Here is a 13548-nt window from a genome sequence, read left to right on the forward strand (position 1 = left end):
GGTACTCCAGCCTTCTGAGCGTTCTCATAGCCCTCCTCTGGACTCACTCCAGCAGGTCCCTGTCTTTCTTGTGTTGGGGGCTATAGAGCTGGATGCAGCACTGCAGGTGGCGTCTCACAAGAGCGGAGCTGAAAGGGAGCATCACCTCCCTCAACCTGCTGGCCAGGCTTCTTTTGATGCAGCCCAGGATATTAGTTCTCTGTTGAAATGCCAAAGCACACTGTCAAGAGTTAGATGCTACTTTCAACTTACTCATATTTTTCTGTACAGAGTACTGGGGAACAAGGATGAGTAGATGAAGCCCAAGTTCAGGCTGCGTGGTGGTTTCCCCATCAGTGAAATGGAGATGCTGCTTTGTTCTCCTGCTGGCAGGCTGGGGTTCTTTATATTAAAATATTCAAAAAGGAGTCTGTGATCTCCAGATAATGGCAAGGTAGAGGTACCATAATGATGCAAAGCGTTGGCATAATTTATTGTTAGAAGAATCCTGTCAGAAAGAGCCTGCTTGCACCACTGGATCATCTTAACAGGTTGGTCTTGTCTTTACCTTGTAAGGGTTCAGCAGCTTGACAAGCAGTAATTGCTAGATGGGCACGTTTCAGGCAAAGAGGATTCATACACATCCATGTCACTTGAGAGGGGCTGACAGGGGAGGTGGGTCCATAGTCTTACGCTGTGGCTCTGTGTGTGTTCCTGTGCATGCATCCACGCATGTAAGCATCAGCATCTTCACTGCTTTTCCACCGACCTAGGGGGTATTGAATTCACAATATGTGGTGCTGCATTTACATTCCTTGGAAGATACAAGCAAGCAGAACATTTGCTTCCTCATGGACTTTTCTTATTCAGGCATGTTTTGAGTTTTCTTGCTGCCAGCACAGCAAGGTGCTGTTGTGAAACAGGCACTCTTAGAGGACTTCAAAGCCTAGGAGATGGCATTTGGTTTTAGAAGAAAAGCTACACCATGCTATTAGCAGGTTGCTGGTAACTGGGGCATAACACTGCCTAGAGAGGCACCTCAGCAAGGCTTAGCTCTGACACACTGCTTAGGAACCCTCTGTGGCGCGTTTGTTAAATAAGCGGTTATCTTTAAATATCAAATCGGGTTGGTGGGACCACATTTGCTACTGTATAAGACTACTTATTATAGATGGTGTAACCGCCATGCTGGGAGCCAGCTGGATAGTATTTGGCAGTCCAAATATTCTGTGTGCTTTGTATGCACCATATAGGTATACAGGGCATTCTGTGTAAATAGTTAGACAAAAGTCATTAGAGCATTTTTATTTGTTAGAATGTATATTGACTTTAATGACTTGCGTATCGAAATGTTTCTGTGCGTAATACCAAAGCGAACTGAATCCAACTGTGATGTCACTGAAGATTTTAAATATTATTTAAATCTCAATGCTTACTGTCCATCTTAACTGTGACAAAGTTGCTTTAGCAGTACATTAAAGTGAAAACTCTGCTTCCCAGGTTTTCTTTATTATTCCAACCTTGTGAACTAGAAGAAGATGCTGGCATGGAAAGGAGGAAACAGTTGTACCTTGACATTATTTGCTGAATGTTTGCTGAGTTTAATTTCCATTGCCATGTCTAGAACTGCAGTATTTTCATTAATTTAGGAGTATTTTCAGATTGTGCTCATACTCATACCTGTACTTCGCTGTTACCTTGTGCTGAAATCACTTTTCACGCATGCTGCTGCTGTACTTACACCATAGCATCTCTTGGAGTCCTGCAGCCAGGGCACATGTCTGTGGCGGCTGCAGTAATGAACCAGGCTGAAAGAAATACTCCAATGGCTGCCTTTCAGCACTTGGCAAGAAAATCCTTTTTATGTTAGTTTCAAGGTCGTCAGATATCATTATAGCCAAGTATTAAAAATTTCAAAGAAAGGAGGCAGTGTGTTTGATTTATAGAACAATTATCTAGCTTTAGCTCTAACTTGGCTTTGGCAGTGGTTTTGCAAGCACTCGAAAATTAAATCCATTTTTTATGGCACTACAAGGTATTATCTCACAGCAAATGATAATTAAACACCTGTGAAATCAATTAGCCCTTTAAGCAGGAAAAAAAAAAAAAGTTTTCCAATTATGTTTTTGCACCTCCAAACTTTCTAATTCCAGAACCAGTGCTTGCAGAGAGGGAGATGAACTGCCAGCCAGTAGCCTGTTAACCGGCATTAAGATCACCCCAAAGCATTGTGCAGCCGTAAATCCAAAAGCAAGCAGTTTGCAGCGACGGCACCCTTCCAAGTAGGATGCGTTAGTCTTTCGAGCTCAGTCTTGGGCAGCTATCTATTTGATGCACAGCTGAGCCGTCCGCTTTTCTACAAAGACAGTTACTCACTTGGTGTTTTCAATGCCAAGTTTTACTTGACAGTTTATTTAAAAGCCAGCATACCTTAATGGAAGCCAAGCAACAAGATGCTCTGTGTGACAGAGTGGGTTTCTTTTCAGGCTCTCCAGCCACTAGTTCAGAGCCATCTGCATTAAGCATTCACGCACAGAAAACTGGCCGGTTAGTAGCTGAAACTGAATATACTGGAAAACTGGGAAACACTCCACCGCTTAGCCTTGTGTTACACATGTCTTATATCTGTCTTTGTTGTAGCACTTGAACTGATGCAGAGATTTCTGGTAGATGTAGTGTGTAGATTCAGGGAGGGAGCCCTGGACATAGTTGATTAAGTGCCATCGCAATTTTTGGCTTGGGAAAGGAAAAAAACAGCTCTAGTCCCATCTGATATCTATGGCATTACGTGCTGATACTTCCTGCCAAAGATGAGCTCCAGCATCTTCCAGAAGATGGATTATATGTGACGCTATTAAAATATGTACTCCTGGGTTAAACCCATTGTATTTGGTTTGGTTTCTGCTCCTGTATCTCCATCTGAATTTTGATAGCCATAACATACAGCTGCTTTTCGGTGAGTGCTGTTATCACCAGAGAGGAAGGAGGCAGATGAGGACGCCGGGGTTAGCATTCCCAAGGTCTGTCTAGCTGCGGTAGAAGCCACCAGTCATCTGTATCTCAGGTTTTCTGTCTATGAAATGGGAATGGTGATGGTGTCCCATATCAGTGTTGAAAGGATTAGATAAGAAAATATGTACACTGCTTTATGATGTCCTGCGTGACAGGTGACATATAGCTGGATAAAGTATGATATCATCACATCTAGGTAGCTGGACATATCTGCTGATCTAAACAGCAACGTCTTTTTAGACCTCTCTTCAATCAATAGTGATGACAATGTGGCTTGGGCAAAAATAGTTTATGTTAAAATTGGTAGTGAAAATGTTTCCCAGGCTAGTTTATAATCTCTTAAGTGTAGTGACATGGGGAAATGCTTAAGCTGCAAGAAGGAATGTATGGCATGGCTGATTAGTTACTGCAGAGCCTCTGCAGCCTGCCTGGGCTCCTTGGGATAATGGTGAACCAGGAATCCCAAGCAGCCCTCTAATCCGTTTGCTGATTGACAAGGTCGGCACATCAGAAGGAAAAAAAAGGTGGGGGGAGGGTGGTGGAGAAAGACAGAAGCAATGTGTTGGATCAAGAAGTTAAGATGGTAAGAGCATTTGGCTGAGCAGCGTTTCTCCTTCATATAATTGCCCGCATGGCGTTGCAGTGTTTACACCTGCGTGATAGATGGGGCCGAACATGTTTTCTCAGCTATGGGTGGTAGCAGGGAGGGGATATTTCAATTAAAGTGTGAATAAATTAGAATTGATTACAAATAGAGCTATTTGTTTATGCTGCCTAAAAAGGTATTAGCTGTGAACAAGGTGCACTTAATCATTACAGAAGGAAGCATGAAAGTTAATAAAACACACTGCTGATCCTTACAGAGGGATGCCAGCTTTGGGTTAAATCTGTAGCTATTTTAGTTCTAAAGCCCCAACTGTCATTTTAAAAGCATATGCATTTTGGATTTTAGCGTCTTTGAATGATGCAGCTGAGGCCCAGGCCAAGCCGACCCTAAAATTGGCAGTAAAATGTTACTTCCATGCAAGCGTGCAGAATGAAGGAGTATGGGAATATGAGCAATAAGCACGTGCCCCCTCTCCCAGCAGTCTTCTAACACAGAAACCAGGATTATTCTGGAAATAAATACCCTCCAAGCAAAGCAGAGGACTCCTCTTAAAGCTTTCTTACAGTAAATACTCGGAAAGATTAACTGCCAGCAGTAAAGGAAAGCACCAGAAGGAGTGCGACACCGAAGCAGCACAAGTAAGGAAGAAGTGCCTGGCCAGCCGCCTGCGTGGTGCCCCACGACGCTGGTCTGAGCTCCAATTCCTCAGCTGCAAGTGAAGCCTGAAAAACCTCTGCAGCCGGGTAAAACCAGTGCATCCGGATAGGCAGGTAATGCAGAGCTGTCCCCACAAGCCGTCAGTTCCAGGTTTGCAGAAACCACAGCGATGGAAGACCGTAACAAATCTCCCTGCCATCTTCAGCCATTACCGCCTAATGGCAGTAAGTAGTTCTGAAAACAGATATAACCCCCATTGCCAGGGGAGAAGAAGAGGAGGCTCTGGAAGAACCTCTTCTAAACACTTGACTTGCTTCTCTGTAGCTTAAGGCCCCTCTGCCAGTTGTGAGCGGGATTATAATACTTCATTGCCTCCCTGAGGTCTTGTTGAGATTAGTCAGTGAAGGTGGTGGGGAAATCAAGCCCGTCGTTGATGCTATACTGGTATTTGCAGTAGGTGCCAGATCAGTACTTAATGTACAAGTGTCCTGCTCTGGCTGAGAGAGTGTTCCTGGATGTCTGTGCCAGCTTCGGTTTCTCTCCTGAAAAAGTGAAGGAGAAATTTCAAGTACAGCAAAGATTTAACTCAGATACCTACCTTTAATCATAGACGTTATCTCACTGACTTCACTGGAAGTATTTCAAGTCAGAGTTAAGGGAAATGCAGAGATGCTTTCAGGTGAGATGTGTGTATGCTTTCTATGTGGAAAAAAATGCCAATGATACAGAAGTTATTTTCTTGCCCTGACAAAACACTGGCAAAGCTCAAACCTCCTGCTGCATGTGTGATTCCTACATGGCTGAATGGGAAGGAATCTGAAACTGGGGCTTGCTCTGACACCTTCTGTCCCCCACCATGGCCTGTGGACTGGAGCTTCATTCACCAGGTGATGTTTTGTGGCCAAGATCTCCTCCAAATGCTGCCTGGCAGTCTGAAAAAAAAAGTGAAATGGCCTCTGCTGCAGGCTGACTGAAGTACATGTAAACAATTTCCTCCATAAGTGATGCTTCAAATTACAAAGCTATGCTTGCAGTTTGACAGAGATGTTTATGTATTTGTGGCTGGCTACATGTGTTGTGTGAAAAGCGTTTCCAAATTTGTATTTAAACATACTGGGCTATCTTCTGTCTTTCAGCTAAGGCAGGGTGCCTCTGTTGCTTTGCATGCTACCCACGAACCAGTAGGAGTAAAATTAGCACCTTGTATTTAAGGATTTCAAATAAATGCTGGATCCTAGAGTGGTCGCTGAGGGGGATTAAACTGGAAATCAGCCCCTTAGCACTGAGCTCAAAGATCTTGTTGAGTCACCTGAAAACACTTGGGTTGAAATCGTAAAGACATTTGTTCATGAGAAGAATCTCTGCTGCATGTCATTCTCTGCAGCAGCTCTCAATGGATATTACTTTACTCTGGATCTGCTCCTGTTGTATTTGCACGTTCTCCCTGAAGTGAGTGGAAATTTTGTGGCCATACATCAAGGTTAGGGTGAGGTTTCTGTGTCTGTATTATGTAGATAAATTGCTTGATGACCATGAACCATGCTATTCCAGAGCTCAGCAATAAATCACACGTTAGGCTTTAAAACACACAAATGGGAGGAAGACGCTAAGTGGTTTCCAGGTGGGAAATGGTCAACAAAATCCTTTTTTTTTTATTCCTTTGTACATCTATCCTAATATCAACAAATCAGTTACGAAAGAAAAGGTGCCCAGTGTAAGATATCACTGGCATATGGAGAAGTCACTTGTGCTGGCCTTGTTCTCTTTGTGTTCTGGTTCTGCCACCAGTGTTTTGCGGATATTGTTACATTCTGGGGTATTAACAGGATTTTACATTTTTAGCTAGCTAATGATGGGGGACTTCTGACTGGCGTATTCTAGCCCTACGGGGTATTCTATTTTTGGTATTTATTAACATTTTCTGTCATATACAGCAGAAGTGGTGAACCTCAGACCTCTCAATATGTAAAAAACGGAATGCTTAAAAATGGCAGATTTTTTTTATTATTATTTTTTTGTATTCTAGTTTCCTGACGTTTTCCCCTGTGTGTTGTGTCACTGCTGGCTGGTGAGCTGGGACATGGCTGCCAATCAATATCCCACATGGAGAAAAAGAAATGGCTGCCACTTAAATGGAATATGTATATATGTATTTCAACCAAAGTTGAGATACGGTTTAAAAAAAAAAAAAGTACTTTGAAGTCTGTTTTGTAGTTTTAATTAATGCAACGAGGCTTTTTATTTTACTCTCTGTGGAGATAATCTTAATCCATTCACAGTGACCTTTTCTTGTGCAAATTAGCTGTACACGCTTGTTTAAGCAAATGGGCCTTTGCAAGATGTCTCTTCCTAAAGACAGAGCTTATAATTGAAAATTGGCTTACTCCCATCTGTCTGGCCTGTTTGAGAATACAAACGTAGATCCGGACTTTTTTGTATATAAAATACAATCATATATGTATGTGTATACATACATGTAAACACACATACAAAAAAATTGCTCTGCCTGCAGGTTACAGTTAAATTTGATTATTACTTCTAGAAAACGTAAATGCCACAAGTTACTGTGAAAATAACATTTGTCTGCAGAGTCCAGGACACTCTGGAGAACAGAGGGTGTTTAATCTGGATCCTTTTGTCTCAGTCAGGGTTGATGCCATTCACAGTTCATGGGTTTGCCAGAAGTACAATTAGCTAATAAGAGGCTGGAAACTGTGAGGATTTTTGCATGTGTGTTTTTGAGGTGATTGATGGAATCAGAATAAAGCTCAGGAGTGTCTGTAGGTGCTTAAAATTTTAATTCGGAGTAGCAGGGGCCATTGCAGCTATGTAGTTAATTGCCAAAATTTGGCAGTTATCCCTCTCGCCACACTTGACAATAACCACCAAGTGAGTCATTGTAACCCCTCTGTCCCTTTTTGAGTGCCTGCTTGATAAGGGAAGGTTTCTTTGGCATAGCTTGAATGCTTTTTTTCTTTGTACAAACCTCTTGCACAGAAATGAACACAGTTGTGCCTGACTTTGACTAAATCTGAATGGAAATTAGGGTCACAGAAGTACCACTTCTAACAACCACAGTTGTTAGAACTCATGCATACCTGTTTATTTAGAAATGGCTGATTATTGCAAAGGCAAAATTATTTCCTTCTCAGTTTCATTACCACCCTCCCCAGCTCTCTCCCATGGTGGTTGCTCCTAAGGATGAACAAAAAGGAGCCAGGGAGATGGCTAGCACACGTGTGCACGGAGGGAGCTAGTTAACCTGGTGGTGAGCAGTCTTGGTTGGGGGTGATTTTATCCAGATGTGTCTCAGCAGCTGTTTGCATTTTCACGCCCAGTTACTCTAGGACTCACCGCTAATTGAATTTTCTCTTTTCTCCCCTGTTCTTGTTAGGTATGATTACCGTGAAATGCTGCACAATGCCACTTTCTGTCTGGTTCCCCGTGGCCGCAGGCTTGGCTCTTTCAGGTTTCTGGAAGCCTTGCAGGTAAGAGCTGCAGTTTAAAGCATTGGCTATGCTGGCTGCAATTCAGCATGCAATAGCAAGGAGGTGGGGAGGAGGGAAATGCGTTTCATTTCCCTAGTGGACAGTAATCCACTTTGCGAAAGCCTCTATTCATACTTCTGGAGCAATTGGCAGCTTCTTCCCAGGAGGGGTTGAGCACTGAGCTCATTGGAAGGTTGAATTGCATTACCTCCAGGAAAAGGGTCTCCCTGGGTGAGGTGGGGCTTGGACCGGTTTAGAGCAGTATTTTATCAAGCTGCAAGACTTTCCATGAGACACTGGCCTCTACTACAAGTAAGTCCCGGGGCAGTAAAAATAGTTTTTTATTTTTACTTAGCCAAAACAGACCTGCTTATGCCTTGCCTGTCTTGAGGTGGTGCTTGCTGAACATGCAGAAGGTGGCCTGGAGGCTGTAAAGCCCCAGATGGAAGCTTCACATGAAGGTGGATATAGGCTGATCTCAGGGAGCTCACAGTGGGTTTGGGACAGCACCTGAATCCCCTTAACCTTTGGTTAATGATCTCCCTTTTTTCATAGAATCATAGAAACATTTAGGTTGAAAAAGACCTTTAAGATCATCAAGTCCAACCATTAACCCAGGACTGCCAAGTTCACCAATAAACCACATCCCTGAGCAGCATATCTACACGTGTTTTAAATACTTCCAGGAATGGTGGTTCCACCACTTCCCCGGGCAGCCTGTTTCAATGCTTGACCACCCCATCAGTGAAGAAATTTTTCCTGATATCCAAGCTAAACCTCCCCTGGCATAACTTGAGGCTAATTCCTCTTGTCTTGTTGCTTGTTATTTGGGAGAAGAGACCGACCCCCCCCTGCCTACAGCCCCCTGCCAGGGAGCTGCAGAGAGTGACAAGGTCCCCCCTCAGCCTCCTTTTCTCCAGGCTGAACACCCCCAGCTCCCTCAGCCGCTCCCCATCAGACTTGTGCCCCAGCCCCTTCCCCAGCCCCGTTGCCCGTCTCTGGACACGCTCCAGCCCCTCCGTGTCCCCCCTGCAGTGAGGGGCCCGACACTGAACACAGGGTTCCAGGTGCCGCCTCACCAGTGCCCAGTGCCGGGGGACAGTCACTGCCCTGGTCCTGCTGGCCACACGACTGCTGATACAAGCCAGGATGCTGTTGGCCTTCTGGGCCACCTGGGCACACAGCTGGCTCACGCCCAGCTGGCTGTCACCAGCACCCCCAGGCCCTTTCCCCCCAGGCACTTTCCAGCCGCTCTGCCCGAGCCTGTAGCGCTGTGTGGGGCTGGTGTGACCCAAGGGCAGGACCTGGCACTGAGCCTTATTGAACCTCACACAATTGGCCTCGGCCCATCGGTCCCAACCTGCCCAGATCCCTCTGCAGAGCCTCCTACCCTCAAGCAGATCAACATTCCTGCCCAACTTGGTGTCATCTGCAAACTTACTAAAGGTGCATTAGATCCCCTCATCCAGATCATCAATAAAGGTATGAAACAGGACTGGCCCCGGTACCACACTCTGGGGAACACCACTTGTGACGAGCCACCAGCTGGATCTAACTCCAGTCGCCACAACTCTTTGGGCTTGATCATCCAGCCAGTTTTTTATCCAGTGAAGAGTAGACTTGTCCAAGCCATGAGCAGCCAGTTTCTCCAGGAGAATGCTGTGGGAAATGGTATCAAGTGCTATACTAAAGTCTAGGCAGACAACAGCCTTTCCCTCATCCACTAAGCAGATCGCCTTGTCATAGGAGATCAGGTTCATCAAGCAGGACCTCTCTTTCATAAACCCACGCTGGCTGGGCCTGATCCCCAGCTTTCCTGCACATGCCGTGTGATGGCACTGAGGATGACCTGCTCCATAACCTTCCCCAGCACGGAGGTCAGGCTGACAGGCCCGTAGTTCCCCAGATCCTCCTTCCTGCCCTTCTTGTAGATGGGCAACGCGTCGGCTAACCTCTTGTCTCTGGGACCTCCCTGGTTGGCCAGGGCTGTTGGCCAGCAGCAGAGGGCAACGCAGAGGGGCTCCTGAGTCACTGTGGCAGCGGGGTTTGGCAGCGCAGTGATGGAGCCTGACACTGACCTGCTCTGGCTGCAGTCAACATGACTTTGTTTTTTGGCAAGCATCAGCTCAGCCCTGGGGTCCTGGATGTTCAGTCAGGCGTACAGAGCATCCTGAGAGAGGCTGCAGCCCCTCTCTAGGACTGGCATCTGGATTTCCATGGGGGCTGGAGTGAAGGGGAGGCTGAGGTGCTTCTTAGTGTCAGTAAGATGGCAAATGAGAACACCTCACTGGGTCCTGCCTCCTGCTGTCCTTTTGCCATTTGGGAAGCATTCCAGCACTGGCAGTAAAGCTGTTAATGAATACCATCGCATCACTTTTCTTCATCAACCGTAAAATGTCCCAGCCGCTATTAAAGAGTATTGTTTTGCGCAGAACAGGATTCAGGTACATAAGTGCAGGTGTATAATAAATGTCATTTTAGAAGCCCAGGGGTGCCTTTCTGGCTTCCTGCTGCTTTTCCAGAAGGCCTCCAGTAGATCCTGTGTCATGTCCACCAGCCTTTGATGGGTTTCTTGGGTAGCCTAGAGAATCCCAAATGTGCTGGACACTTAGGTTTAACAACTGAACCCCACACCTGCTGTCAGATTTGAGATCCAGGTTCTGGACAGTCTCTTACCTCTGTGCTCCTACTCAGATTGATAGCCTGCAAAGTGCTGTTCCCTCTCCAGCCTCTTCAGAGGAAGAAGTGAGACTGGCTTATTTAGGATGACGAGTCACTTCAGATCCTTCTGAAGAACACTGCTTAGCTATTCTCTTATCTGGGACACAAGTCATGCAGCTTCTGTTAGATACATCATCTCAGAAAAAGAAAGCAGGGAGCGTACCTCACTGTACAGAACTTGGAGGCTCCAGGCTGATGATGATAAAATACAGGCACTGAGTTTTTTCTTAGCGGCCTGGTAGTAGAATTCACCAATTATGATGAATTCCCAATTTCTGCCTGGCTCCAGGGTATGTTGAAAGACATAATCCACATTAGTGGAATATTTTAAACATAAAACACATTGCTAAGTGTTTTCTGGTTGGCTTTTTTCATGCACTAATGTAATTTCCTTATGAAAGATCACAGTTCTTTAGACATTATAAGCACTGCTATAATGCAGAGACTTGACCAGTCTAAGATCCTGTGTGTCATACATGTTACCAAGGAAGGTACAGCAGTCTGAAAGGATCCCCTTTATACCATCGTTTTGGAGGTATGGGGAGATCCAAACTCTAGTCTGAACCAAATTCAGAGCACTTAAGCTTGACTTGATGCAAAGGAGACTGAACCAGAGTACAGGCTCATTGCATATTCTCTGGTAATAGGTTCTTTCATCACATCAGGAGGTTTTTTTGTTTGGTTCTTATGTTGTGATCCAGCTGACTGGAACGTAGTGGTGATCATTTGTTTACAGAAATACTGCCCTATTTACTGAATATTCCCAAACTTGCTGCTGTGCAAAGGAACATGTGCAACTCGTAAAAGATTAAATAATGTAGACAGATCATACTGGTATGAAAGAGATACTAAATGTGTATGCTTTTTGTTTGTTTTAAGACAGAAAACAATTCTTATTTTTGTAGACAGGTGATGACAGATGAGTTGTGTTTGTGCATTTGCCTGTGTTTGGAGAGTTCATATCAAACACGATAGGGAATTCACTCTGTGGGAAAAGTGCTCTGGAATTAAATATGATCTATATTTTCGGTAGGGTTGTCTTGCAATGTATAAAAACTGAGGGAGTTACCTCCTGGCTGAATGGTTCACAAAGCAGCAGAGGTGGCCATCATTTTGTATTAAATTCTCTGGTGTTACATCTGCAGCATTTTAACAGTCCAGCCCTCATCTGGCAGCATAAGCACCAGATTTCAAACGCCACTTTCCATGCAAACCCCACCTTTCAGTGAACGTGCATAAGCACAAAATGGAAAACCATCAACATTTGGGCTACCCTCCTGTGGCCTCTAGCTTCTGCTGTTCTTTGCCCTGTTGCCTTTCCTGAGCTTGTACAGAAAACAGTGATCGTGGTGTTGGTGCAAACCTCAAAGCTTGCCCTAACCATCGGGTACCGCTGACAACTGTGATGCCTCTGTGTGCGTGCAGGCTGCCTGTGTCCCGGTTATGCTCAGCAACGGATGGGAGTTGCCATTCTCGGAAGTGATTGATTGGAACCAAGCTGCCGTCATAGGCGATGAGAGATTGTTATTACAGGTAAGGAAAAGACCGCAGCCTTCAGCGGATCAGTTGATTATTGCTGCTGCCATCTAAATGGACGGGGAAGATGAATCCAAAAGGTCAGGGCTGTATAAGAATTTTTATCATGAAGGGATTGTCTGTGTCACATCGGCTATGAACTCATTTAATATGACATCATTCATTTTTTGACCTGAAGGTCATTGCAGCCACCAGGCCACATTCTTAAGTGCATGAGACTCTGATTTTTCCTAAGAGCATGAAATCTCTTCTGGTGTGGAGCACCTGGATGCCTCTCTGAAGCAGAGCTCTCCTGGACTGTGTGCTTTGATGAGAGAAAACACTTGAAGGCAGCGTCTGCTCTAGTCCTTCAGAAATAGTTTATCCTCAGGCATCTGTCCCACCAGCGTTGTGTCTCTGGCTGGCAGGTACTGAAGGGATTCCTCAGAAAAGCAGGTACTTTCTCAGGCAGGAGTTACCACCTAACAGTTTTGTGGGAAGCATCATCTGTCCCTTTTCAGTTGTCTAGACCGTGTCACATGGCTTTCTGAAGCAGCGTTCATGTCACTTATTGTTAATCTCCTTGAGATCGTGGAACAAAAGCAAGTTGAGAAGTTAGAAATACCATGCCACCTTCAGCATCTACCTTGGTTTTAAATTCACTAGATTTTTTTTTTCTGTTTTCCTAGTGGGTTTTATAGTATAAAAACATTCTGTAAAGTACGTGAAGAAGTTGATGTTAGGAAAAACTCTTGAAAAATTCATTTCCCCAAAATAGCATTTGATAAAATGCCATTGCCCAGCATGAAGCTGAGATCCACGAGATCTGGCGTAGGCACTAAGTAGCCACTAAGCGGGAGTTTTTTTATGGTTAAATTTAACTAATTTCCAAAGTGGCAAGCTATAGTCATCCACAGAGAGAAGCCTTCAAAAGTACAGGTGTCTTGGCACCCCAAAAACGAAGTACCTTTGAAAATCTTGTTAGATGCCTATTTACATGTTGGAAGATGTAAATATTTGTGAAGAGCTGGCCTAGCAAGCCTTGCAAAGTGCTGCCTGTTCTCCTTAATGTGATATATATGTGCAAATATAAAAGGGCCATTTGATTTTTGCTTCGGTGGACAGCACATTTTTCTGAGCAAAATTATTTCTCTCTTTAAATAATAATAATTTGCTGATCTTCGTGCTTTCCGGTAACATGCTGTTCGTTCTCTTCACAGCTGCTTCCATATTGAACAGCTACTGCACCGTTATTAACAGTGTTTTTAAAGAGCTGGCAGAGGGCCTGAATGTCTGCTCTGGGAAATGTTTTTGTTATGTTACAGTTTTTCATTTCCTGTTTGAGAGCAGCTCGGATGTTTTTATTTGCATATTCTCCTCGTCACAGTGCTAGGAGAGCTTAATCCAGCCTTCCTGCATTTATTTGTGCAGGGTGGTTTTTCCCTTCCCCCTACTTATTACTGAAATGACCTTTTATTAAGACGTCACCCATTCTAATAATTCCAGTGTAATTCTGTCAGATTAGTATTAATGCATCATTTTTCCCACCTGTCTTTCTGGACAGATCGG

The 13548-nt window shown here is 44.5% G+C and overlaps 1 protein-coding gene across 1 annotated transcript in view; it reads left to right on the forward strand.

Moving 5' to 3' along the window:
- EXT1 (exostosin glycosyltransferase 1) overlaps nt 1-13548 on the forward strand; it is a 181485-nt gene that overhangs the window by 147736 nt on the left and 20201 nt on the right. Inside the window, exons 2-3 of the mRNA XM_080380249.1 lie at nt 7650-7743; nt 11890-11997. Of these exons, the coding sequence (XP_080236375.1) occupies nt 7650-7743; nt 11890-11997 (202 nt within the window). The remainder of the gene's footprint in view (nt 1-7649; nt 7744-11889; nt 11998-13548) is intronic.

Source organism: Falco punctatus, assembly GCF_963210335.1.
Source record: "Falco punctatus genome assembly, chromosome: 3".
Classification (NCBI taxonomy): Eukaryota; Metazoa; Chordata; class Aves; order Falconiformes; family Falconidae; genus Falco; species Falco punctatus.